Raw genomic sequence first — 27,988 nt, forward strand, 5'->3', positions numbered from 1 at the left:
CTGTAACCAGTTTTGGCGCATCTTAATACAAAAGAGTATAAAGTAGAAGCTAGTTTTCTTGACTGATAGAAACCTCCTTAATACCATGTACATTTGAAAAGGAAAGATTAGAATATACACAATAATAAGCAGGTATCTACCAGACATTTTTTTAAAGTGCATTTTGCCAGACATTCCTGTTTTTCACTGGAGGTAAAAAAAAGATTACAGTAGAACCAGCCAAGCCTAAGTAATATGAAGAATAGGGTTTTTTTTTCTTTCCAGGGGGAATGTTTCAGTGGTTTAGCCTCATTCCTGATTAATGGTTTTTCTTGTATCTTTGCATCCCTGAATATTCCTTTCACCTTGCAGGGTTCAAATGACTTGAAGATCAACCTGTGGTTTGTAGAAACTTTATATCATATAGATATAACCTCAGAAAGTTCAAGGTTGTATTCTTGGAACCTGCATTTTTTCACCTGGCAGAAAGAGACGATGTTAGCATGGAGCATCCTCCAAGTGCTGGATTTTGCCTCCTTGCCCTGATTTGTTGCTTTTGCTTCGCCATGCATATTACTGTGGAAATAATGATACAGTAATGTAAACAGGAAGCATGTAAGAACTATAGGGTAGAGGCTTGGAAGGGGTGTTAAATTGCCAACTGTTAGTAAGATTTTAGCCGTAACATACTCAGAAGGTTTTTAAAAAGGTTACTATCTCTTAACAGCACAATCCAGGGTGGGGGAGTTCAGTCCTGCCCAGGGTCGGTGCAGCCACGCCGCCTCCTGAGTGGCTTGCTGGCCCAAAAAGACAAGCTTAAAATGTATTTTAAAAAAACCCCTGCTACATAGTGTTCTATGGGGCCTGCCTTTTTGCTGGCGCAAGTTCGCACCAGCTAAAGGGGGCGTTCCTGGGGTGAAAGGGCTTTGGGAGTTGACTAAAGTCAGCTCTGCCCAGGAACACGCCCTCTTTGACTCCGACGTGAGCACTTGCACTGGCAAAATGCTTGCAGCAGCAGTGCCGGCACCTGAGCAGGGCGCTGCTGTGCCACTCCCCTGCACCGGCGTAAGTGGGCCTGTGCCGGCATTCATGCTAGTTTAGCCAGCACAAGGGGTCACGCTGGTTCCTGAGCCGGTTTGCCCCCCCCTTCAGGATTGCTTTGTAAGTTGAAAGAATAGATGGTAAAGATTAATTGACACCACACTTGGAATACTGTGTACAGTTCTGGTCACCACACCTGAAAAAGGATATTACAGAGCTTGAGAAGGTGCAGAAAAGAGCAACCAAAATGGTTAGGGGACAAGAGCAACTGTCCTATGGGGAGCGGGTAAGACGCTTAGGGCTGTTTAGCTTGGAAAGAAGGCGGCTGAGGGGAGACATGATAGAGGTCTATAAAATTATGCATGGTTTGGAGAGAATGGACAGGGAGAAGTTTTTCTCCCTCTCCTATATTACTAGAACATGGGGTCATCTGCTAAAGTTGGAGGGCGAGAGATTCAAAACAGATAAAAGGAAATATTTTTTCACACAACGCAGTTAAATTGTGGAACTCACTGACCCAGGATGTGGTGATGGCTGTCAGCTTGGAGGGCTTTAAGAGGGGAGTGTTCATATTCATGGAGGAGAGGGGTATTCATGGCTGTTAGAATGGATACTAGTCGTGCTGCATACCTATTCTCTCTAGTATCAGAGGAGCATGCCTATTATTTTGGGTGCTGTGGAACACAGGCAGGTTGGTGCAGCTGCAGTTGTCTTGTTAGTGGCTTCCTAGAGGCACCTGGTTGTCCACTGTGTGAACAGACTGCTGGACTTGATGGGCCTTGGTCTGATCCAGCAGGGCCTTTCTTATGTTCTTATGTTCTAATTACATTGTAGTTCACATACTACTGGCCCAGTGAAGACAGAACTTCTTTTGTGCTTTTGGAGAAAATGTTTTCATCACTTTGAAAAATCAGGCGTCTTTAAAGTTTTGCTTCTAGATCAATCTTTGCAGTTTGTATAATATACAAGAGACTTAACCACATAAATAATTTTTCTTGGCCATTGTTCTTGAATAAGTATTTGAATTGCCTCTTATGTCTTGGTGCACTTATAATGATAACAAAAGTAGCATAATTCAGGTTGTGAAATCTGAGTTCAGCCATGACCTCAACTAAGCTACTGTCTCCCAATATGGGGTGATACTGTTGAGAATGTATGTTACATTTTTTTTTTTTTTGAGGACCTGGGTATTCATAATGGTGGGATTTCATCAACAGGATAGAAGTTCCTTTCTGCAGTCCCCAAGCCATGCCCAGAAGTCACTCCTGAGGGCAAGGACCTTGGGAAAGATGCAGGGTATGGCACAGAGGGCTGTAGCAGATAAAGAAAATGGCATACTTTGGAGAGGCATCTTCTACTTTCACAAGAGCAACTTCCGAGTTAAACCACAGGAAAAAAAGTTTAGTAGTATTGAAGCTGCTGTGAAAGCTGCAGTCCATAAAAAATAAACTACAATAAATTGTACCTTAGAAATTAGTTTGTTTACTATATATGGAAAGTATTTTAAGTATCGTACTGACATTTAAAGTAGAAAATTGTCCAGAAATTTTGAAACCATGGAGAACAGAAATGTTGGGGAGATATTTTTTTTTTAAATTAAATGCATGATTCATAACTTTGGTCACATATACAATTGTACTTTGGCAGATTTGTGAAATGTAAAAGGGGAAATGTAGCTTGGTTCAAACAAAATATGGCAAATATTCCCAGTACTGGAGCCAGGGAGCTGTCACCTGTGACTTCCAGCCTTCCCTAAGTGTGCATATGTAATATTTGCTAGCGGGAAGGGGGGGGAATTGAAAACAGAGACACAAACTTGGTAAGCAGATTATCTTTATTTGGAGTTAGTAGCAGTCTTTATATAAGGGCCCTAGTACTAAGGACTCTTCTACAAATTTGAAAACTGAGCTAACATTGAAAACGGAATTAATCTTAGGTACAGTACATTATATGAATCATCTACAAAATTATTCATATTTAGCCATCCTAAACAGAGTTGCATCCTTCTAAGCCCGTCAACCTGAATGGATTTAGAACTCTGCTTAGGATGGCACTGTAATGTTTTATGTCTGCAATATATATGCACCAAATTCATTATATAATCCTGTTCATTATCTCACATAAAAATATTAAAATGCAGTTTTTAGCATTTTCAGAGAATAAAACCTTATCCTAAAAAGTATTTCACTTGTTCAAAAAGACAGAGCCTTGGACAGGAGCTTTTCATACACACACACTCAATTTTCCATTTTTCTGTTGGAAAAACGGAGGAAAGGTCTGGGGGGGGGACTGAAAAATATCTGGATTTTCCTGGATTCCCCCACACACACACACACACACTTTCACATCTCTGGTGCGGATAAGGTGACAAAAAGTGTAGTTACAAATAAACTTTGTTATGCCTTCTAGTCTTCGAGCCAGTGCAGATGTTACTCTAGCCAATTCGTCTGCTGGAAGTAACTGTTGCGATCTTCCATGAGGCGTCCTCTAAGAATTCTACTGGTATGAGTAGACATAAGGCTACTCTCATGAACAGTTATTTCTGAACAATAGACAGCTACAGTAACAGCTGCATTAGTTCCTGTTAGTGACGATCATCGAACTGTGCACATTTGTTTTGCAACTAAAGATGCAAAGTGGGAAAATATTTATTAGCAATCCGTTTTCTACTACAATCTATTACCAGCACAAATTCGTTTGTAATCTAAGATTATAAATATTTATTCCAGCAATAGCTTTTAATAAACCTATGTTTGGTAGTATTTGATTATTTTATTTATTTAAAATATTTATATGCTTTCCTTTCTCCTGAGCATCTCAGGACCAATACACCAAATCTGTAAAAGCACTTACACTGGCAGTAAATTTTAATTTTTAAAATCCTGGATTCCTGCAGAAAACTAATCTAAAATTCAAAATGTTTATTGTACATTTTGAATGTACAATAAACATTCAACACAGAGACACTGTCCTTCAGTGTTACTCCTCTGAAGATGCCTGCCACAGCTGCGGGTGAAACGTCAGGAAAGAAAATACCAAGACCACGGTTACACAGCCCGGATAACCTACAAGAACCAAAAATGTTTATTGTTTGAGCCACACCTTACATAAAAAATTCTTATCCATTCACTTGGAAAACTTGAATTTTAATGCATTTGTTCTTGGGAGTTTCTCTCTGGCCCACTTTTTCTTCTACCTTTACCCTTAAATTTAGGATGTATGTGTGGCCCTATGTGTAGCCTTCTGACCGCAATCAACAGGTTTATCTTTTTAAAGGATTTAATAATAACCCAGTTCTATTGTTTCAAGACTTCAGTCTCTCCGTGGCAAATTTTTACAGATGGACAGTAGTATAGTCAGTAGTTGATGGTATGTGAATTCCTAAGTGTAGGTTTTTAACCCAGCTACATGTTGCCTCCAATAAATTGATTGGAATGGATTGGTCTGCAGTCCCAGCAATTGAAAGGTAACAAGGTAAGGGTGGCTTTTATTGACCAACATTAACGCATAAATTCTGCATCTAGAAGGAACTGAAATACAGTTACTTCTCAGCTCCATTCTAAATAGATGTACTAGTTAACCCTAATACTTGTATAGATGTGATTAATCCTCATGATCCTAATCTGCTCCAAGCACATGAAGAGAAGACTCTCCACATGGTGTCATGTTTGGTTGGCCAGTTTTATATTGGCTGCTGTTGAGGTACTTTTGGCAACGTGGTTAGATGTTCAGTCTTCTCTATCCATCAGAATTACTTGCACTAGCTGTATTAAATCATAGCTGAAATACATAACGAGCACATTGATCAGTGAGGCCTAGGGTTGCTAGCTCTGGGTTAGGAAATTTCTAGAAATTTGGGAGTGGAACCCTGGAAGGGCAGGTTTTGAGGAGAGCAGGGACCTCAACAGGGTATAATGTTAGAGTCCAAAGCAGCCATTTTCTCTACAGGAATTGATCTCTGTTGTCTGGAAATCAATTTTAATTCTGGGAGCTCTCCAGGCTGCACCTGGAGGATGGCAACCCTAAGGCCTGATATTAGGTAGCATTTTTTCCATTTTACCACAACCGTTTTCTTTTGAGCCTAACTCTTATCTTATTTGCATAGTTTTATGACCTCTGTAAAATGTAAGTCTCACAGCTTTACTGGGATTACTCCATAGATTAATAATTCATATTTCAGCTAATAGGTGTGTTTCCTCCAGAACATCTGAGGATAACATGACAGTTTTCATAGCAATTGTATTTTGATTTCTCATGGAAGTAATGGGCACTTTACTGCTGGTTGGGACCTTACTGCTGATTTTTATTTTCTTTGCCTGCTTTTAACCAATTATACTGCACTAAGGAAGATTTAGTGAGACCCACCACCTGCACTGTTGAAGGAAGGAATTATGAGGGCTGGCATTTTCTTCAGTGCACCACAGACTAGTGCTCCAGTGGCTCCAGAAAGCACACTTTAAATATTGCACAGTTTAAAGGTGCACATTTTCTCACTCTGGGCATAATGGTTCTTTGGGGTGTCCAGGAATTGACACCAGCAGCATTATAGTTAAGATTACTTAGAAGAAACCTCATTTCTATGAACTATCCTGCCTGGGCTCACCAATGAGCCATCAAACTTTACATGCTTTTCATCCTTCCCTTACTACATGGAGTTCTGAGCAGGCTATATGGCTGTTCCCTCTGCTATTTCCTCTTTCCAACTGTGTACTATAATGGTTAGCGTGCTGACACAGGATCTGAGGTACCTTGGTTCAGATCCCTGCTCTGCCATGACACTTGCTGGATAATGTTGGGCCAGTCACTCCCCTGCAGCATGGTGTAGTGGTTAAGAGCGGTGGTTTGGAGCAGTGGACTCTGATCTGGAGAGCCGGGTTTGATGCCCCTCTCCACCTGAGCGGCCGAGGCGAATCTGGTGAACTGGATTTGTTTTCCCACTCCTACACGTGAAGCCAGCTGGGTGACCTTGGACAAGTTACAGCTCTGTTAGAGCTCTCTCAGCCCCACATACCTCTCAGGGTGTCTGTTGTGGGGAGGGGAAGGGAGGGTGATGGTAAGCCGGTTTGAGTGTCCCTTAAGTGGTGGAGAAAGTCGGCATATAAAAACCAACTCTTCTTCTAACCTACTTCACAGTGTGGTTATTAGGAGGGAACGTCTGCCACTCTTAGCTCTTTGGAGGGATGGCAGGATAAAAATGTACTAAATAAATAATCTTGTGAGGTAGGTTAGGCTGAGAAAGCAACAGGCCCAAAATCATGACTGAGTGGGATTTGAACCCATGTCTCCCCGATCCAAGTCATATCACTCCTGTGCCGAAAGATCTGCAGTGGCTATCTATCTTCTTCTGGGCACACAATTCAAGGTGCTAGTTCTTACCTATCAAGGCCCTAAATGGCTTGGGGATGGGTTCCTGAAGGACTGCCTCCTCCCATGTTCTCCAGCCCTCCAGTTAAGACATTCTTCTAAAGTGCTGCTCTCTGTGCCTCCACCTTCAGAAGTGAGGGGGATGGTGATCAGAAACAGGGCTTTTTCAGTGGTGGTTTTTTGCCTTCAGAACGCTCTCCCTTGTGAGGCTTGGCTGGCACCTACCTTCCTTTTTGGTGCCAGGTTTAAAACATTCCTTTTTTACCCATGCTATAACTAAAGTGCTTTATCTTTTAAATATTTTATGGCCTGCTTCTGCCCCGATGATCACTTTAGGCTGCTCAGTGTGTATTTTATGTTTTTATGCCCTCTTTGTTTTTTAAAGGTTGCGTTTCAATGCCTTTTTTATCATCCTAGTTGTAAGCTGCCTTGAGCAGGTCTCTGCAGGGGCAGCATATAAACTTTCAATATATATTTTTAAAATGCAAATGGTCCATTACTCTTAACTGCTGCACTATGCTGCCTCTTGCAAAACCTCTAGTGGTAGTGAATAGCTTGGTACTGACAGTAAGGATATGCCTCTACCAATTACTTGTTGCTAGTCCAAATGTCAGCCAATCAGAGATGCAGTCTTCAAAGTTGGGGGCTGCATGTTTGACACAAAGAGACTTCTGCAGCTAAGCCATTCAAAAAAGCCATCAATGTTACACGGTTATCCCACTTTTTTGTATAGCTTTTATATTTACTCTTATGTAACTCAAACACATAACCTCTCGTGTCGTTCCTCAAGTAATCCAGCTGCTTTAAACCAGCACACATCGTATTAGCAGATTCAGTTGCAGGGTGGGATCAGCATATAGTTTGGGATGTCCTAGTGAAACGACATCCCTAGGGAATGGAGGAGGGGTGGTGTAGGTCCCATCCATACTCTAAATCTGCTTCCTACCTTCCCAGAGGATTCAACTGGCGGGAACAACAAGGAGTGCTGCTTAATCCTGGCCTGTGAAGCCTGCCATCTCTTGGTTGCAGCAGAAGCACTCCACATAAAGTTGGGACTTCAGCCCACAGCAATCCATGTAAGGGAAGTACATGCTAAAACACATATTTTTTTTGTAGAGTTCTATCGCTATGTAGATAAGTGTGTGTTATCAAACATTTTTCATTGTATTTTTGTCCTGAACAAGTCGTCTGTATCAGAGTTTGCGTAGTTCAGATAATCCTGTTCTGTTGCTGGTTATATATTTGATATAAAGTATGTGCCTCTCAGCACAGACAACAGATTAGCTGTTGAATGAACTTTGTGACAATGATCAACCTTGCTAAAATCGGGGGCATTAGTATTTATAATTAGCCAAATGACATCTTTGAATCCAAAATGCCTCCTTCACTGCTTGCTCAAGAGTTGGAGTCCTTCGTATCTTCTGTAATAAGCAGAAGGCAAATCTGGAAAGAGATTGGGGTGGCAGGGTTTCACGGTCAAAGGAATGTCTCCTTGTTTCTGAGGTAAGTGAACAAACATGGAAGCGGCTGGGACTGTGCCTGGCTTCAAAACAACCTGTGGGAAGATGTGGATCTCAGAGCATAAAGATTGCGGAGCCCCTTTCTGTAGGTTTTCTTGACTTCTGTTATAAATAGAGCACATAAACAATAGTAAGAGATGCAGCTGGACTTAAACACATCTATTCAGTTATTTTCTTAAATAAAGCATTTCTTGAGCTGTGCCTAACTGTAAGCATTCACTGCTTGAGTTGCTCATGAGGAGGTGCAATAGTGCCAAGTCCACAGAACAATGCTGTACCACCTATGCTGACTGCTGTGTATTAGCAGTTGTTAACTGCATTCCCATATGACTCTAAGGTAGTGTAAAATAATGTCCTCAGACATCTCTTCTCAGCTGAATCACAACATGGCCCTGATTTGGAGCTGATGGAGAGTGGGGAAATGAAGCAGGTACTCAAAGAATGAGAAGAAGAGTTTAGTAGGTGAAGGAAGTGTGTGTAAAATCATTAACCAGTTATATCTTGACTACTTTCAGCATATAAATTATGCTATACAAATATGAAGGAGCCCCATGGTGCAGAGTGGTAAGCTGCAGTATTGCAGTCAAAGCTCTGCTCATGTTCAATCCTGACAGAAGTTGGTTTCAGGTAGCTGGCTCAAGGTTGACTCAGCCTTCCATCCTTCCAAGGTCAGTAAAATTAGTACCCGGTTTGCTGGGGGTAAAGTGTAGACAACTGAGGAAGGCAATGGCAAACCACCCTGTAAATAGTCTTCCTACTAAACATTGTGATGTGACATCACCCCATGGGTCAGTAATGACCCGGTGCTTGCACACTGGACTACCTTTACCTTTTTACAAATATACCTTAGTTTGTATGGGAAGAAATGTTGATAGCAAGCTGGGCCAATACCTTTGAAATCCCTGGTTGTTGCATCCTGCCAGTACCCCAGGATATGCACAACTATAGAGGGCGGAGGTACGATAGTGAAGCCTGCGATTGTGCTTCAGTTTCCCAAAGTGACTCCTTTGTTTCCCCATTTCCTGCTTAGCAGAGCCGGCTCTTCCAATCTTAAATTTCCTCCTTTGCTGTTGCCTAAGAAACAGGAAAGTGTATAAAGAGGTGACTCTATTCTAGCAGTAAGCGTGCATTATGTCAAGATGTTCTTGGTATAAAATTTGGTGACTAAATTTTTGGGTAGGTTACATCTGCACATGCATCCACCAATACATTTGTGGTAGTATCAGTTGTGGATATGTAATATGTCTTGTTATGGATGACTTGAGGGATCTTCACGATCTGTCTGTAGTAGACCTTGTTCAATGGTAAGGCCGAGTACGTTCTAGAATGGGGTGCCTGTTATATTGTCACTGAGGTGTGTTTGTACTCAGTGTTTGCTCCCCAAAAGGACAGTTACTCTCTGCAGTACATGCATACACATATGGGAAATGTGAAGTTGCAGTGCTACAAGATATAATTAGGAAGAGTTGTTTGAAGAGACAGATTTGTTCTAAGTGACCATACTAGCAATTAAAAAAGCAAACATTCTTTAAGAAGCCTGTTCTGTTACTGCCTCTTGACCCAAATTGGCTGTGACTTTTTAACTCTGCCATCAGTAGAGATGTCAAATCTGTAGACATTTTGAGACCATGGGGGAAATTGCAGGGTTTCTTTTTGAGAAAAAGATACTGAGGGAAATGGCAATATACACAATATTTATCAAACCTAACCATATTTTACTTCTTTAGCAACATAAATAGCATTCTTTATAACTTGGTATATAAAATTGTATTATTTGGCATATTTATGAAATTTAAAATGTATATGATTTCTATAGACAAAGTTTTTTGAATATGCTCAGTACTGTGAGAGACCTCTGCAAACTGCTGTAACCTGTGATACCTTAGCACATATATCCTATTTTTTGCTGTCTGCATGGCAGGAAAAATAAAATAGAAAATTCAAATTTTATAGAAAACAAAAAAGAAGCTTATTGTTACTTGAACAGAATCTATTTCATAGGGTCACAATAGCTGGATATTAAATTAAACATTTCAAGATTGAAAACCATGAACTCTTCAGTAGTGTAGCTTAATATGCCTCACAGATTAATTGTGGACAAAACTATCCATGTTTAAACAAACATATCTTTAAGTAAAATCTTGTTTTGAAAAGTATTTAATTTGTTCCCAAAGAGGAAATATTTAATTGGAGTTTTTCACTGTTTCTCAAAACAGTTTCGAAAAGCTGGGGTGGAGATTTTCTCCAGCATTTTCCATTTTATTTCTAGGCCTTCACTGCTCCATCCATCAGAAAATAGTGTTACATATATACATTTAATGACTTCCATACGTTTGTCAGTGTAGGAAACCTCTCAAAGTAGTTTATATTGCTCTAACCTGCCTTTTCTTGTAATCATACTGACCTCATTTTCAACTTTGAGCCCACTGCCTGCAGATGGCAGCATTTGTTTAGCTATTTCTTCAGTAATTTGTGTGTAGAAGAAATTTGGGGGGTAATAAGCACTATAATATAAAACATTAGACAATGTGTGTGCTATAACTAAGGAAGTAAAAGATGAAAACAAGCACCCAATGTTGACTTATTTGCCAACAGTGATGTGAAAATGGTTGTTTGATAATGATGGAACTACAAAATCATGCAGAATTTTCCCAGGCATGTTGGTGGAACTGCTTAGACAAAACATGTTTTCTTTTGTTAATGTGTGTATTGAAAAAAATCTTTGCAAGATCCCTGAACTCAGCAAATCAGGTGCCATCCTCCTATAGGAGTCTACATTTTGGACACACTACAAACACCTTACAAAGGTCTAACACTAGAACAACTATAAACAGTGGAAAAATCTCACAAGTCATAATTTTTCTGAAGTAGGAAAAGGCTATGCAGTTGAGTATATATTTTTGGGAGAGGGATGTGTATGTATGGGTTGCATTCTACAAACCATGAGCACCTTTGTTCTCACAGAAGTAGATTGTCCTAGTCCCTACACCCCACCCCCGTGGCCTCTGAAAAGCCTTTTCTGCTGAGTTTCTTCCCTAGTGAAAGGGGGCAACTTCCAATTCCCCCCTCCTTGCTTCAGCTGCCAGTGCCATGTGGGGTATTTTGCCCATAAGGGTCTTCTGAAACTTGTGTGTAGCTTCTTGACAGTCATACAGGACTGCTGAGGCAAGGGGAAAGGCTGGGAAGACCCATCTCCATGAATTGTGCTTTGTGTGGTTCATAGGATCCAACCCTCCTGCCCTACATATATCGTCTTTGTGTAATTGAAAATGGATTTAGTAAATATCACTTTGATGCAGCAAACTAAGCCAAATATTCATAGCCTGTAAATAAACTCTTAAAAGAGCAGAACAGCAATAATAATGGAATCGATTAACCAGCAGAGGGCAGTTGCATTCCTCTCATTGTAAAAGAGGTACAGTATGCATAAACAATTGAAGGAATATTGGCTGAAAGCCTATTTTAATACCCGTTTCCAAATTACACTGGATTAACTAACAACTTCAGATATACCAAAGACAGGAACAACCATAAATTAGTGTGTCCTAGCCAAGCCCCTCTCACTTCTTTCCCCAGGCCAAAAAGTTACATAGGTATGGATCTAGGTCCCCAATAGCTGTAAACACGTTGACTTAATCCTGACTACTAAACTGGGACTGAACTACTACATAAGGGATAACAGCAATACTGAAAATACCAGTGGTTTGCTGTGGTTTTTCTGACACACTTCCCCCCTGCCAGCTTCTGACACAAATTTCCCACTTACTTGAAGTGGTCGAAGATTGGGAGTAGATTGTGAGTAGCCCTGCTGGTCCATAGGCAGATTCCACACGCACACAGAAATGCTGATGCAGCATTTGTCATTCAAATTATTAGTTAAGTCAGTCCTATCTTCTGTCCAGTGGCTTTATGGTTAATGGCACTGAGCTGCTGTTTTTCTGCATATTGCAGCATGTGGCTGTGCCTTTGTGTATTCCCGTAAGCATCACAATCTTTGGTTATATACATAAGTTATGGAATGTATGCATACACTGTGCTCTTAATGAACTTGGCAACTAGTAGTGGGATGATGATTGGCCCCAAGAGTGGCATATGAAGATAGCAGTCCATGGATGATGGGAGCAGAAGTGAAAGAGGTTTCTTAGTTAATGGACTGCAGGGATATGATAGATGGATGAATAACCCCAACCAGGCCAATTTTTAAAAATTCTGGCTGGGTTTTAATATATAACCTCTAACGTTTGTATTTTATGTTATTTTGTACACCGCCTCAGAATAGTTCCCGAGGAAAGGTGGCATAAAAATTCCATAAATAAATAAAACAAGCAGAATATCATCATGCTAATAGTGAAGTTGGACAAATCTGAGGATACTTAAATCCAGTGACTGGAGCTGTGAACGGCAAGACAGATATTTCTACAAACCCGAAAAATGCCACAGGTTTGCAGAAAAATCTGAAATCTAAACAAAAAAATACATTTTTTAAAAAATGATAAAAGGAGCACCTGTAGGTTGGCTGTTAGGTGGGAAGGAGAGAAAGAAGCAGGAAAAGGGGAGAGGCTATGGGGGCTTTTAAGAAAGGGAAAGAAGAAATAGTGGAGGAGGAGGAAATGAGATGTCTCCTGCAAGTCTTTGTGGGTTACCGCTTGTAACAATATAGTCTCTATAGGTTAATGTTTTCCTGCTTGGAACTTTCAGATGAGAAGATGTTGTGAGGATGGGTTTAGAGGGATGGCATATGAGAGGGTAGCCATACCCTTTTCTTGCCTTTGACCCAATGACCAATTCAGTGAAGCATGAAGTATTATCTTCTCTTAGGGCTGTATCATCTTGGAATGAATCAATATTTTGGAAGCAAGCGCACATTAGAGTTGATGTCAGAAGCCTTCTCCCAGATACACAAGGTTTCAATATGTACCACAAGAATGATATTTTCCTCTATGTACAGTCTAATAAGGAGGATGTAGTTATCCTTCCCTGAATGCTGAATAGGCTTTAATAGCAATAATACTGTTAAAGAGGAAAGAACTGAGATCCAGGGCTGAAGCTGCACAAAAGCCACAATGTAATATACATTTCTTGGACATTGGCCAAAGCATTTCATTTCTGGCCAGTGTGAGTCATTCCTAGATATCTAGCAGTTCTTCCTTGATCCCTTTTATTTGACAGGCACTAACTCATCCTGTCTGGTGACTGGGTCTGACCTGAGTTATGTAAAGGGTCTAGAATTACTTACTCTTCACCGGTTCCATTTCCGTGTTCAGTTCCTCTCAGCCTTCTGTCTCGCAGGCAGCAAACAGCAAATGAGATGGACATGGTAACAATAACTACTCCGCTGATGAGAGAGGCTATAACTGCCACTCGGAAACCTTTGTCCATTGGCTTTGGGATCACTAGGCAATAAAAATAGAGTGTGCCTGTTAGGAGAGTTACTTGTGGAGAAATGGGCTCCAGCCCATGACACCTTAGGTGTTGGCCTTTTATTCAGGGACATTTCACATGGTCACCGCCACCAGCTGCGTTGGGGCTTCTTTTTGGTTATGCATGCCTTTTCCTCCCATCAGAGGCTGCCTCGCTCTCCCTGCGCGTTTTGCCCATGTTTTCCAGATGCTGTTTTAATCAGAATCTGGAAAATGTGAGCAAAACACGCGGGGAGAGTGAGGCTACCTCCGACGGGCGGAAAAGGCATGCATAACCAAAAGGAAGCCCTGAAGCAGTTGGCGGGAGTGACCATGGGGAAACGTCCCTGCACAAAAGAAGAAGAGTTGGTTTTTATATGCTGACTTTCTCCACCGCTTAAGGAAGAATCAAACCGGCTTACAATCACCTTCCCTTCCCCTCCCCACAACAGACACCCTGTGAGTTAGGTGGGGCTGAGAGAGCTCTAAGAGAGCTGTGACTAGCCCAAGGTCACCCATCTGGCTTCATGCAGAGGAGTGGGGAAACAAATCCAGTTCACCAGATTAGCCTCCGCCACTCATGTGGAGGAGTGGGGAATCAAACCTGGTTCTCCAGATCAGAGTCCACCGCTCCAAACCACCACTATTAACCACTACACCATACTGGCTTTCCAGCGTTATCATGTTTAAGGCGCCACAAGACTCCTTTTTCCCCCTAACTGCAACAGTCTAATATAAAATTGTTATGGCTCTTGGAACTGACCTTTCATCTTGACTCTCTTGATTAATTGCCGAGATCATCTGCAGGCTTTTTCAAGCAGCCTTTTTTTAATGGCTTGAAGTGGGTAGCCTTCAAAGCCCAAGAATTCAGAAAAGGTTTGAACTTAGTTTACCTTCACAGTGTGGTGGAGGATGGCTCCAGTCAGAGACACTTCCTTTCAGCAAGCAAGTCAGCTTTCCATTGCCCACAAGCTGATATCCTTCTATGCACCAGAAGATGACAGCTGAGCCCAGGGAGCTGCCAGAGCCGTCATCCATGTACATAAATCCATAGCTTGGTGGGTGGAGAGCAGCGCATTGAGCTATGATAAAGGACAGTGGAAATATACAGGTGGTTATTAAGAAGCACAAAGGATCTGTAAGGATCAGTGATGTTGGGAATGCTGGTCTTTTATTCAGGGACATTTTATTTAGTTAGTTAGTGCCTGTCAAATAAAAATGCTGGGATTTGCTGGGGTATTTTTACATTTAACGGTATGTTTGCAGAAAATAGTACTTGGAAAAAGAGGTGGTTTGTGTGGGCTGTGGGTCTCCCAGAGTACCTTCCACATAGACTGCACAGATGTAGGGTTGCCAACCTCCAGGTGGATCAGGGAATTACAACTGATTTCCAGACTATAGCGACAGCTATTAAGGGTAATTAAATTTCCAACTGCCAAGACTGTATGGCCAGAATTGCAGAGACTGCATGTAAAAACATCATTAAAGGGCCAGATGTACCTTCAGAAATGGTCGTTTAGCATAAGAGTGCAGGAAGGTGCCAATCTCCAAGAACATCTTGATAGAACGCTTGATTTAGCTGAACAATTGAGAGCAGCAGGAAAGGAAATTCCTGAGGATATGCTTGTGTTAATTTTAATCAGCCTGCCAGCATTATATGAGAATATTGTCTATGTAACTGAATCCAAAGAATCTCTGAGGCTGCAAAGCATTATCAATCAATCGGAAGAGGAATTCTCTAGAGAGGAATTTAAGAAGTTCGAGAAATGCAAATCGCTTTGAATATAAATTACATATAAAGTGCCATTCTTATGGAAAAAGAGGCCACATCAGGAGAAACTGTCCCTCAGGCACTAACCAGAGGGAAGCCTTTCCCAAAGCAGGAGGGGCGAGCGGCAGAAGAACTTGGATTAAAATTAAGGCGCAACAACCGATAAAGAAATGCCTGTTAGGAGAGTTACTTGTGGAGAAATGGGCTCCAGCCAATGACACCTTAGGCTGGAATGAAATGTTGACCTCTTATTAAGGGATATTTCCCACAGTCACCCCCACCAGCTGCATTGGGGCTTCTTTTTGGTTATGCATGCCTTTTCCACCCGTCAGAGGCTGCCTTGCTCTCCCTGTGTGTTTCTCCCATGTTTTCCAGTGTGAATTATCTTAAGAGTATTTGGATCAAAAGCCTATGCTTATATTCCTAAAGCAATGCAGACCAAGATGGATCTTAGAGCAGATTAATGCATTTTTGTTGGCAATGCACCGGGAAGCATTGCCCTCCCCAGGCTCCTCCCAGGAATTTCCTAACCTGGAGTTGGCAACCCTAACCGGTGGGATAAGCAAAAGGTATATATAGCTTGTGCCTCCAATGCCTTTTCTCCTTTGGTCTCACTTTTAAAGTGAGGAAAAGCAAGCCAGTGACACTAAGATCATGGACTTCTTAGCAAAAGGCTGGTTTTCCACGGGTTTAACTACTGCCTCTTCTGATGCTTGAGTTTCCCTGATGTTTCTCTTTTATGAAAAGTCAGAAATATCATCATCAGACAATAAGTGAAAGGAGGGAGATCTTCCTTTAATCACAGACAGGTGAAGTCTTTGTATTAAAGTGTGAGCATGATACTGTTGAAGATTTTAATTCTAAATCTTGTTTAGGATGTTTTGACACAGTAGGAAAGAGAGTTTGCTTTTAGGTTCTTGTATAAATATACAAGCATGCATTGATTCCACCTTACTGTTTTCAGCCTTGAAGGATTACGTATGAATCAATGGCTTTATGCCTAGACGAAATCCCACAACAAAGGGAACAAAGTTTACAAGAATTATTTTTGCTATGCACAAAGGTGCCTTTCATTATACCTTTAGAAAAAAACTAATTAGGTGGTTTAATAAAATCATAGAGTTGGAAGGGGCCATACATGCCATCTAGTCCAACCCCCTGCTCAATGCAGGAACAGCCTGGAGCATCCCTGTCAAGTGATTGCCCAGCCTCTGCTTAAAGACTGTCAGTGAGGGGGAGCTCACCACCTCCCTGGGTAGCTGCTTCCACTGTTGAACAACTTTTACAGTTAAAAAGTTTTTCCTAATATCCAGCTGATACCTTTCTGCCCGTAATTTCAACCCATTATTGCGGGCCCTATCTTGTGCTGCCAACAGGAAGAGCTCCCTGCCCTCCTCTAAAGAAAGCAATCATAACCCCCTTCAACCTCCTCTTCTTCATACTAAACATTCCCAACTTCCTCAATCTTTCCTTGTAGGGCTTAGTCTCCAGGCCCCTGATCATCTTTGTTGCTGTCCTCTGTACCCACTCCATTCTGTCCACATCCCTTTTGAAGTAAGGCCTCCAGAACTGCACATAATACTCCAGGTGTGGTCTGACCAATGCTGTGTACAGTGGGACTATGACATCCTGTGATTTGGATGCTATTCCTCTATTGATACACCCCAAGATCGCATTAGCCTTTTTTTGCCACTGCATCACACTGGCTGCTCATATTTAACTTACAGTCCACCCGTATACCAAGATCTTGTTCACGCACACTGCTACCTAGAAATGTATCCCCCATCCAGTATGTGTGTTCCTCATTTCTGTTACCCAGATGTAGAACTTGGCACTTATCCTTGTTGAATTGCATCTTGTTCGCATCCACCCACTTTTCCAGTGTGTTCAGATCTCACTGAATTCCATCTTTATCTTCTGGTGTGTTTGCTACTACTCCCAGTTTGGTGTCATCTGCAAATTTAATGAGTATTCCTTCTACACCCTCATCCAGATCATTTATAAAAAGATTGAAAAGTACCGGGCCCAGAACCAAACCCAGTGGCAACCCACTGGACACCTCCATTCAGATGAAATGCCATTGACAACTACTCTTTGAGTGTGGTTCTCCAACCAGTTCCCTATCCACCTAACTATACCTAGCAGAACATCATGGGGGTTCCTTTCAATTGCTTTACTGAAATTCAGGTAAACAACATCAACAGCATTCCCTCAATCCAGGAAGCTCATCATTTGATCAAAGAAGGAAAGGAAGTTGGTCTGGCAGGAAACCTTTGGGGACAAATCCATGCTGACTTCCCCAGATCACCAAGTTTTCCTTCAGGTGCTTGCAGATGGATCCCTTTAAAATCTGCTCCAGTACCTTCTCTGGGACAGAGGTCAGACTGACTGGCTTGTAGTTTCCTGGGTCATACCTCCTCTCTTTTTTGAGAGTTGGGATAACATTTGACCTCCTCCAGTCTTGTGGCACATCTCTCATGCTTCAAGAGTTCTGGAAGATTGTTGTCAAAGGCTCCGCGAGCTCTCTAGAAAGTTCTTTGAGTGCTCTTGGGTGCATGCCATCTGACTTGGGGGATTTGTACTCCTCCAATGTAGCCAAGTGCTTCTCAACTACCTCTCTGTTTATGTCAACCCGCAGCCTGGATGCCACGCCTTGCCTACGACCATATCTAGATAAGCCTGTTCTCTTCTTCAGGGAAAAAACTGAGGCAAAATAGGCATTGGGCCTTTCGGCTTTCTCTCCGACAAAGTTTTTCCATTTTCACCCAACTGTGGGTCTATCCCCTCTTTTATCCTGTGTTTGCTCCTCTGAATAAGCTTTTCTTGTTGTAGCGAGCCTCTCTGGCCAGCCTCGGCTTACTATGAGCTTTGGCTTCTCTGATGGTTGACATACAGTTCCTAGCAACTCACAGATATTCTTTAGAGGTATGTCCTTGCCTCCATTTCTTTAACATTTCCTTTTTCTTTCTTAGCACATCATGGAGTTTTCTGTTCATCCACATTGGCTTCTTGGATCCTCTACCATGTTTCCTTCTTGTTGGAATAGCGATGTCTTGAGCCTGCAAGAGCTCTTTTTTCCCACCCTTCACTTGCTCCTTTCCCTTCCAGCAGTCTTGCTCATGGAATGACTCTCATCATGCCTCTGAGTCTATTAAAGTCTATTAAAGTCTGCCCTACTAACAGACACGTATGGCTACGAACTTCCTTGGTCTCCCACTGCAAGAGGAATTCCAGGCGGACATGGCCACATCCCCCTAAGGACCCTACCACCTTCACCCCATCTACTTTCTCTTGCCTGTTGGTCAATATTTAAGTCAAGTATGGCTGAGCCCTTCGTAGCTTCCTCCACCATTTGATGAGGGAAGTTGTTAGCCAGGCAGGACAGGAACCTCTGTGACTATGAATGCTTTGCAGAGTTTGTCTCCCAGCACACATCAGGGAAGTTGAAATCGCCCATAACTACCTGGTCATGTTGTTTGGATAGCCTGTCAAGCTGTTCATGGAGGGCAGCATCCACTTCCTCACCCTGTTCAGGAGGTCTATAGCAGACTCCAAACACAATAATGTGAGGCTCATGTTAAAAACCTCAAGTCTCTTTTCTGAAAAGGTTAAGTAAGACTTTTAGAAATTGGATTTTATTTTTAAATGCAGGCTAGGTAGGATAGACCCAGGCTTGTCTGATCTCATCAGATCTCAGAAGCTAAGTAGGGTTGACCCTGGCAAGTATTTGGATGGAAGACCTCCAAGGAATACCAGGATCATGATGTGGAGGCAGGCAATGGCAATCCACCTCTGAATGTCTCTTGCCTTGAAAACCCCACCAGGGATCACCGTAAGTCAGATATGACTTGATGGCCAAAAAAGAAAGAAATAAAAAGAGGAGGAGAAGGGACAACATGCTTGCGTTGTTATTTATAAATCTGGTTTACATACATTGTATTTTCTGTATAATTGGGATTCTGTTCAAGAATAACTATACAGATTTTAAATAAAGTTCTTAAAAAACAACACAGAGTAGACCTTGGCTGGGATAGAAGGTTTTCACCAAGACCTGGAATAAAAAAAATTCTGACCTCTTTCCAGTCAGGAAGACTAGTACCTGTGCTGAACTATAATTGGAGAGACTGATCATTCTTCACACAGCCTCATGGTTTAGTGGTTAATATGTTGCTTTAAAACAGAGAGAATTTGGTTTCCATGTGCCTGTTTTAAGTAATGCCCTCCCCCCTGCCATGAGCAGGATAATACTCCTTAACAGTACGGTGTTCATAAGAGGGTTAGCAAATTCCTTTAGATTACCAGCTCTGCTCTCTATGCCAGGAGGACAGACTTAAAACGGTGGTATGTATGGTGGGAGGAATGGGTGGAAATTAGAGTGTCCTGAAGACCCCTCAAGGGCAGTACTCAATATTATTTCTGCAATCATGTTTCCAAATCCATGTTTGGTGATACAATACCAGTGGTGGGTCCTTTGCCGGGAATATACTGCAATTGCTGGAAAGGTGTATGGTTTCCCTTGCAGCAGCAGACACATCCCTGTCCATACTGATCCAGGACCACTTGGAGCATGGTTGGGAAGAAAATTATTGAAAACTGCTGGGAAGGTATTTGGAATGAAAATTGGTGGGTAGGATAAATGTTCCAGTCCATCAGTTCTCCCCTCCATGTGCTTTCCATCACTTGTATTTGCCTTACCAAAGGGGTTTGGGGGAATCCCAGGTTTTCCTACCATAATTCCATTCCAAAGTTTCTTCCACACAGAGGCGTACTCTGGTGTGATGGCCAAATTGGGGTGGTGGGGGTGGTTGAGGGTTGGGAAATCCACATGATGTCGTTCTCTCTTCATCTTGTTTCTGGGTTTTCTCTCTCTCTCTCTCTCTCTTTCTCTCTTTGCTGTGATGTTTCCCTAACCTGGTTTGCTACAATCTTTTTAGAATGGTTTCAGCCAAAGTGTGTGCTGTGTGGATGGGAAGGTGCACATTTTTGCAGGTCTCACCCTTCTTAATAATTGTGCCATTTTTGTTGCCTCTTCTGCAGCCACCAAAATGCCTCCCCTTTTTTTGGACTTCTTTTAAAATTGGGGATTTACAGCTTGCTATATAGTGTTGTAACAATTTATTGTCATGATCTACTATTTTTCTGAACTCCCAGCATGCCTTTTAAAGCCTTTAGCTCTTTTCATTGTGGAGGTATAAGGGGAAAGGCATTGTGGCGTTTTCCATTATATCTCCACAACAGCAAGGGCTAGACATTTTTTAAAAGGTGAAAGCTGGAAATTCAGATGAAATAATAGATTGTGGCAATATATCATAATATTATAAAGCTGTAGTGATAGGTCAATCCATTTCCAATTTTTAAGAAAGCTTGGAAAAGCTCTCTGCTGCAGGGGAGGAATGGCAGGCATGGGGGCTGAGGCAAGGAAATGTGGGGGAAACTGCTGGTAGATGCTCCATTGCGATAGTGTTCCTGTGGAAGCAGTCTCAGTGTCAGTTATTTGCCCCTCAAATACTTTATCAAACTGCCAGTATCTTCCTTAGGCGGGACAATTCTATGGTACATTAATTTAAGCTCCCTGTAAAAGAAATACCACTGTTTTAAAAAAAAAGAAAATCCAAATTGCACCTGTAAAATAAATTGTATTGTCTGTTCTGATAAGACCAGGTTTTTAGGCGATAATTCCATAATATGTTTGCTGGCAAATTGGCACCATACCTATGCAAGATGACACTTGGTCTCACTGTTAATCATTACAAAATAATTGCTGCCAACTCCATCAACAATCAGAGTCAATAGTTTGGTTAAAAAGCCCATTGTGGGAAAATTCATACCTTTGACATCCACTTGATAGTTGAAATGTTAATATTGTTAAAATGTGATAAGCAGTAACTAATAAGTGATCTAGCATGTGGCCCTCGAGCAGTGGTCTTTCCTACAGCCGTTTCATTTAGGAAGATGCTCGCTACACCCGGGCCATGATGGCAAGGGCTTTAGCTACAGGCCTGAGGACAAACAGACACTAAAGAGTACCTGAAAAGTTGCTGTGTGCAATGGTCCCATTTGCAGCTTCTCTTAAGAAGGTCTTTAGGCTAGTCTCCTCTCCAGGGGTGCTGGCTGGGGATTCAAGAGATTCACCCAAAGCAAATTCTAGGCAACTCCAAGATAGCAGGCAAAGGGCTGTGTGTACTCTGGACCTTGGTTTCTTCATGTTACTGTGACATCCTGCTGTTCTCCCCAGGAATATCCAAATTATATGTGCATGTTTTCCACTCAAAAGCAGGGCAGGCAGCAATAAGCTGGATTTTTAGGGCTTTGGGAGGATTGCTTTTCGGAAACCAGCTGCTGTTTCACAGATTCTTACTGGGCTGAACCCACTTTTCTCCTTCTATTTTTGGCAGTGGCATGTAATATACATTGACTGTTCTCTTCTCTGTCCCCACAATGTAGATCTTTGTGTTTTATTTGCCTCAGGGACCCCTCTTTATTATTCCAACATCGACTTGCTGACTATTGAAAACTGGTGCTTACAAAATAAAAGATAACTACACCAGTGCTCTTTGGAGACTTCACATGCAATTATGTATGCTAAATAGTGCTGGTGCTATTAGTAGAGAAGATTTATCTTGAATAATTCTTTAGGTCAGGAATGCAAAAACCTAAGCGTCATTAACTCTTTCTGGATTGCCAAGGGAGACACACTTTTAGACTATGTTGTCTTGCTAGAAAAATGTGTGATACAGAGATCCTGAAGATGTTTGCCATCTGTGGGGGAGGTAGTTGTGAAATTCCTGCATTGTGCAGGGGTTTGGACTAGATGACCCTGGTGGTCCCTTCCAACTATATGATTCTTTGACACAACACGCGCACAGCACTTTTTATTACGTGAGCCATAATTAAACACACGGCACTTTTAAACTACAAATTTATAGTGCTAGAGATTTACAGGATAGGAAAAAGTGGATCAGATGCCATGACCCATTAATAAATCTGGTTTATAAATTCCTCCGTAGTCTCAACCAGAACTGGTGTGTTCTAGGGGTTGGTCCCCAGCAAATGATGCCCCTGGCTGCCATTAGAACTCTGGAATTTAAGCCCTTCCCTTCTGTTGCTGAATGTTTATAGCAGCTCTTCTTTCAAACCTACCCATTGTATGTCTGTTGCATTCTCTGGTAAATTACTTGGATTGCATTAGCTGGATATTTGTTTCATAAAGAGGACCCAGGTTAAAAAGAACAGGGTTGTGAATCAGTAGCAGAAAAGGAAACTGTTTTCTAACATGCCACTGGTCTGCCTGGCTTAAGCTATTGCTACCATCAAAATATTTCCCAGTAGCTTTACTTACAGACTAAAAGTATTGTCTGTTTTAGGAAAACTCATGGTGGGAATGCTTTGTAAGTTACTTTCCACAGAGGGCTGGGCTTGGGTGATTTCCCCCCATTGCTGGTGCAGCTACAGATAAAGCACATCAGCAATGGGGCTTCCAAGTGGCAAGTTTCCAGTGATTTCCATGCCCCAGACCTCCAGCAGTGGCCACCCACCTCCCCTGGGCCAACAGGATGTTTTTTTAATTTAAAAAAATCTGCACTAGAATATCGTTCTATTGATATAACATTACACCAACATGTGTACCAGGTTCTCTGAATTCCCAGCTTCTGTTTGGAAAAAAAAGTAAAGCTCTAGTCCTTTCCACTGCAGAGATATGTCTTTTCACTTATATCTCGGCAACAGAAGAGATTTTTTTTAAATGAAAACTGAGAGTTCAGATAACCTGGTACACATTGGTATAATGTTGTATTTATTTATTTACTGTATGTACTTTATTTCTATCCCACCTTTCTTCCCAGTGGGGTTCCAAAGTGGCTTATACCGTTCTCCTCTCCTCTGTTTTATCCTCACAACGATCCTGCGAGTTATCCAGTGCTTTATTTGTTAAAAACCTGCCAATGCTCACATATAAGGGTGCATCATCAATTTCCTCCCTCAGGACTTGGGAGAAGCCCTCCCCCCCCCCCAAAAAAATACCAGTACTCATTACCAGTGAGTACTGTAATGCCATCCTAAACAGAATCGTACTCTTCTGAGCCCACCGACTTCCGTTGAGTTTGAAGAGTGTAACTCGGCTTAAGGTGGCACACTGAGTCTTGTTGAACGTGCTTCTGGATTTTGTCCTCTGCAGATGACTTGTCTATATAGACAGTGCTTAGTGTGGGAGTCGGGGAGGGAGCTAGTATAGAGCCCTTCCAACCTGGTTATGTCATTAATTGGATGCAAAGCAATAAAAACACAACTAAGTCAGGAAAGTGGATGAGCTAGTTGAACAGTCACACTCTGATCCATCATATCATTTTAAAATACCTGTGGTTATTTAATGTATTGTCTGTTTATTGGATAGCTTGCTCACAGCAAGAAAAAAACAACAAAGTAGGCTTACCTAATCAAACAAAACTGACCTCTTTGTAGGTCAGGCGAGAATCAAATAGCTAAATGAAGAGCTCATCATTCGTTTCCAAAACTCTAGCTAGCCAGTTGCATTTTTATATGAAAAAAAATCATATGCTGCCTCTCCAGAGACAAACTGGAAGCACCTCACAAAGTCTTGCCAAACTCTGAAAGCATCTGATAGAAAGCTCCTCCCGTGTTCTCATTCTCCCCCTTCCTCCTTCTCCTCTACTTATCAGTGTGCAGACATCATGTTTACGCCCTTGTGCTCACACCTGAGGGAACGCAGACAGAAGACAGACCAATTCCAGCCCCTCAGTAAAGGGGCTGCTATATTTAAAGCTGCACCCTAGAAGCACCTTGGCTGTCTCCCAGGGAAACAAGGACCTTGGGAATTTTTGTCCCCTGTCTTTTTACCATTTCCCTGCTCAAAACTGGCCTACTACAGGATTTTAACCCTGTGTGGAAAAAGCAGGTGTGAAATTAAACTGGTATGGGCCAAGCCACTATGGAATACCAGTAAGAAAGTAGGCAGAACTGGCACCTGCCATCTTCTGCTTCAAGCCACCCTGAGAGAAGCCAGTGTGTGTGTGTAAAGTGCCGTCAAGTCGCAGCCGACTTATGGCGACCCCTTTTGGGGTTTTCATGGCAAGAGACTAACAGAGGTGGTTTGCCAGTGCCTTCCTCTGCAGGGCAACCCTGGACTTCCTTGGTGGCCTCCCATCCAAATACTAACCAGGGCTGACCCTGCTTAGCTTCTGAGATCTGACAAGATCAGGCTAGCCTGGGCCATCCAGGTACTAGTAAGCAATTTACTTTTGCCCTTGGAAGATAGTGAAAATGTAAAGACGGTCAAAATATTTGTACTTGATGGAAGGGGGTCAGTTTTGAACAGGGGAAATGGCTCACGGACAGAGTGAGAAGAGCTGTTCTTTAAGTCCTTCCTCATCACTGATCCATGTGGCTGCTTTTCGAAACTGTAGTATATGTTGGGGAATTTGATCATGTAGTTTGCCCTTGAGTTTCCCCAAAGCTGGCCCTTTTTTACTGTGGAAAGTCAGTTTGAAATACAAGGAAGTGTAGCTTTCAGCTTTGTATTAATGGGAAAGGTTGAGGAGAGCTGACCAGGCCGAGGCTAGTTCATCTTCACCTCTTCACCATTTATTTATCTTCCAGTGAAAAGTATCTCAGCATGAAGGGGCCAGCCATGGCTCTGTGGCAGAACATCTGGTTTTCATGCAGAAGATCCCCAGCATCTCCACATAAAAGATTAGGTAGCAGGTGTTGTGAAAGACTTTTACCTGAAACCCTGGAGAGCAGTTGCCAGTCAGCATAGACAACACTGACTTGGATAGACGAATGGCATGACTCAGCATAAGGGCATGTTCATGCATTTGTTAGCTTTCACTCATTCTTTTTGAAAATGCAGATAGTTTGCTTTGAGTCCTTATTTCCTGCTGTCCCCAAGAATTCCTACATTGCATCTAAATACATGTTTATGCGAATGTAACACGCTATGCAAAGTCTATTCAGTGCCTTTGTAATTCACCCTAAATAAATTCTCAGAATTAATATAGTGGACATGGTGCAATGTTAATCCAGTGTAGATGGTTCAGAACTCATATTTATAATTTAAAAGTGGGAGGAGGGAGTAACATAACACATTTTTCCTTGAGGGAGCTAGTTTACCTTTTGGTTCCCTCCCTCTCTACAATGCAACATTTTTTTCTTTCTTTTGTTCAGGGAAATATTTCCCCACGTCTTAATACCTTACCAAATATGACGTGGGAGGATTTAAATACACATTGACTCAAGAGGCAGGCAGTGTTTGGCTGAGAATCTGGGAGCAGCTGAGCATGCCTGTGGCCTGGTCTGTGAGTAGGCATGGTGATACACCCTTCTCACTTAGAGGTGCCAATCTCCACAAAGGGCCTGGAAATCTCCTGGAATTACAACTGATCTCCAGAATACAGGAATCAGTTTCCTGGGGGAAATGGCTGCTTTGAAGGGAGACCTCTATGGCATTATACCCTGCTAAGGTTCCCTCTACTCTACAGATCCTTCCCGTGCTAGACTCCACAAATCTCCAGGAGTTTCCCAGCCTGGATTTGGCAACCACATTCTCACTCTGCTCATAGGAGTGCTTTGAAGCAGCAGATGGGAACAAAAATGAAAGAAGTACTGTTCAGTTGCCATCATACTAATGACAAGGAGGATCATATCTCATTCTTCAATTGTATAACCTTGGGTGTTGCTCTCAGTTCTGTAAAATGGGAATTGCAGTGCCCTACTTGACAGGATAGCCCTGACCTGGATGGCCCAGGCTAGCCTGATCTTGTCAGATCTTGGAAACTAAACAGGGTTGGCCCTGGTCAGTATTTGGATGGGAGACCACCAGGGAATTCCAGGGTCGCTATGTTATGGGAATTAGATGGGGTCTCCTGGTTTTAATGGGGACATTAGCTGTGGAGACACCTTGAGCACTATGAGAGGATTTTAAAGTCGTATCTCACCCTATATATATGAGGGATGAGCAAGTCAGTGGAAAGAGCTTTCAATAAAGAGATGTCTGTATCAGAGAAAGTGGTTTTATTAAAGGAATTTAAAAGGCGGTACAAATGCACACAAGATCTATAGGTAAAAGGGATAGAAGGGATTTATGTCAGATGAGAAGGAGGACATCCAGGGGAGCAGCTGCTTGGAGCGATCAACGACCAGCACTTCTTGCTAGGAAGGGTAACACATTACTCTGCTCTGGTTAGACCTCACCTAGAGTATTGTGTTCAGTTTTGGGCACCACAATTTAGAAAGGGTGGAGACAAGCTGGAACATGTCCAGAGGAGGGCAACGAAGATGGTAAGCGATCTGGAGACTGAGTTGTATGAGGAAAGGTTGAAGGAGCTCGGTATATTTAGCCTAGAGAGGAGAAGACTGAGAGGGCTGTAATATAGAGGATGGTGTGGAGTTGTTTTCTGTTTCCTCAGAAGGTTGGGCCAGAACCAACGGGTTGAAATTAAATCAAAAGAGTTTTCGGCTAAACATTAGGAAGAACTTCCTGACAGAGCAGTTCCTCAGTGGAACAGGCTTCCTCAGGAGGTGGTGGGCTCTCCTTCTTTGGTGGTTTTCAAGCAGAGGCTAGATGGCTGCTAGCAATGCTGATTCCGTGAACTTAGGCAGATCATGAGAGGGAGAACAGGAAGGGATGGGTCAGTGCTCGGCTGTTGTGGCCCTTTCTTACATGCCCAGGGAAATGCTGATCACCGCTTTGGGGTCAGGACGTAATTTTCCTCCAAGCCAGATTGTTCAGGAGGTTTTTTTGTTTTGTTTTTTGGCCATCTTTTGGGCATGCAGTAGGGGTCACTGGGGTGTAGAGGAGGGAGTTATGAATTTCCTTCATTGTGCAGGGGGTTGACTAGATGACCCTGCAGGGGGTTGACTAGATGACCCTGGTGGCACCTTCCAATTCTATGTTTCTATGATTCTAGGTGTGAAGAAGAATGAAACATATGAAGAACGCAGGTATGAGTAAGAGTTCAAGGGAAATGCTCCCGGATGAAATAATGGGAGTTGCATTTCCGGTCAAAGCATTTCATTACCAAGGGAAGGATTCCCTGGCAGAGCTAGAGATATACCTAGATTACTCATGTGGAATTTGGACTAGAACGTGATGCACTTTATGTTGGTACAGTTTCTGCTGTCGTTTTAACAGCACTTTTGCAGCTGTTGCTGCACCGATTCAAGCAGACACAGACTGATTCCCATTTTGCTACAATTCAGTGGAGGGTCTCAAGAGGAGCAGGGCTCCAAATCAAGGTAGCCAAGTGTGTCTGTCTTTACACTTCCTGTGTTTTGCCCAGATCTCATAGCTAGTTTCTTTTGTTAACAGGTATTTTATGTCTAAATAGAGACATCTATTGTGCCAGTGGCCATTCCCAGTTCTAGTGACCAATGTATGTAAAATGGATGCGCGTGACCACAGGGCACAGGAAGTGTTTAGGCTTGTATAGCTGATACTGTCTTGTGTGTGTGTTAAGTGCCGTTAAGTCGCTTCCTCCAAAATGTCCTATCTTTAACAGCCTTGCTCAGGTCTTGCAAACGGAGGGCTGTGACTTCCTTTATAGAGTCAATCCATCTCTCGTTGCGTCTTCCTCTTTTCCTGCTGCCTTCAACTTTTCCTAGCGTGATTGCCTTTTCCAGTGACTCTTGTCTTCACATAATACAGTGGTTCTCAACCTGGGGGTCGGGACCCCCAAGGGGGTCGCAAAGTGTTTTCTGGGGGGTCGCCGCCACTGTCCTGGGACAGCCCCCATCCTGGGCTGTCCAGGACTAACCCACATGCCCTGTAACCCTGATCCGTCCGCGAGGGCAGGGAAGACCCCAAGCAGAGAGGTGAGGAACTGGCTGACCGACAGCCAGAAGGAGCCGGGCTGCAGAGATGTGGCGGCGCTGCCCAGCTGAGAGGCAGGCGAGCCAGCCCT

General features: G+C 42.5%; 1 protein-coding gene across 1 annotated transcript; it reads right to left on the bottom strand.

Moving 5' to 3' along the window:
- Positions 1-7,768: 7,768 nt before the first annotated feature.
- LOC130474836 (uncharacterized) lies at positions 7,769-14,341 on the bottom strand. The gene is made up of 4 exons (XM_056846530.1): positions 14,197-14,341; positions 13,141-13,297; positions 8,796-8,978; positions 7,769-8,006 (listed from the first exon to the last, which is right to left on the bottom strand). The coding sequence occupies exons 1-4, from the start codon at positions 14,339-14,341 to the stop codon at positions 7,769-7,771; spliced, it is 723 nt and encodes a 240-aa protein (XP_056702508.1).
- Between the last annotated feature and the right edge of the window lie 13,647 nt (positions 14,342-27,988).

Source organism: Euleptes europaea, chromosome 3 (assembly GCF_029931775.1).
Source record: "Euleptes europaea isolate rEulEur1 chromosome 3, rEulEur1.hap1, whole genome shotgun sequence".
Classification (NCBI taxonomy): Eukaryota; Metazoa; Chordata; class Lepidosauria; order Squamata; family Sphaerodactylidae; genus Euleptes; species Euleptes europaea.

Bases quoted from the DNA above. Each gene is read 5' to 3' on its own strand.
- LOC130474836 (XM_056846530.1), bottom strand. From the start codon at position 14,341: ATGGATGACGGCTCTGGCAGCTCCCTGGGCTCAGCTGTCATCTTCTGG. The intron at 13,298-14,196 runs GTAAACTAAGTT...TTTATTGCCTAG, and splicing joins TCCTCCACCACACTGTGAAG to TGATCCCAAAGCCAATGGAC. The intron at 8,007-8,795 runs GTATTGGCCCAG...TATTTATAACAG, and splicing joins AACAACCAGGGATTTCAAAG to AAGTCAAGAAAACCTACAGA.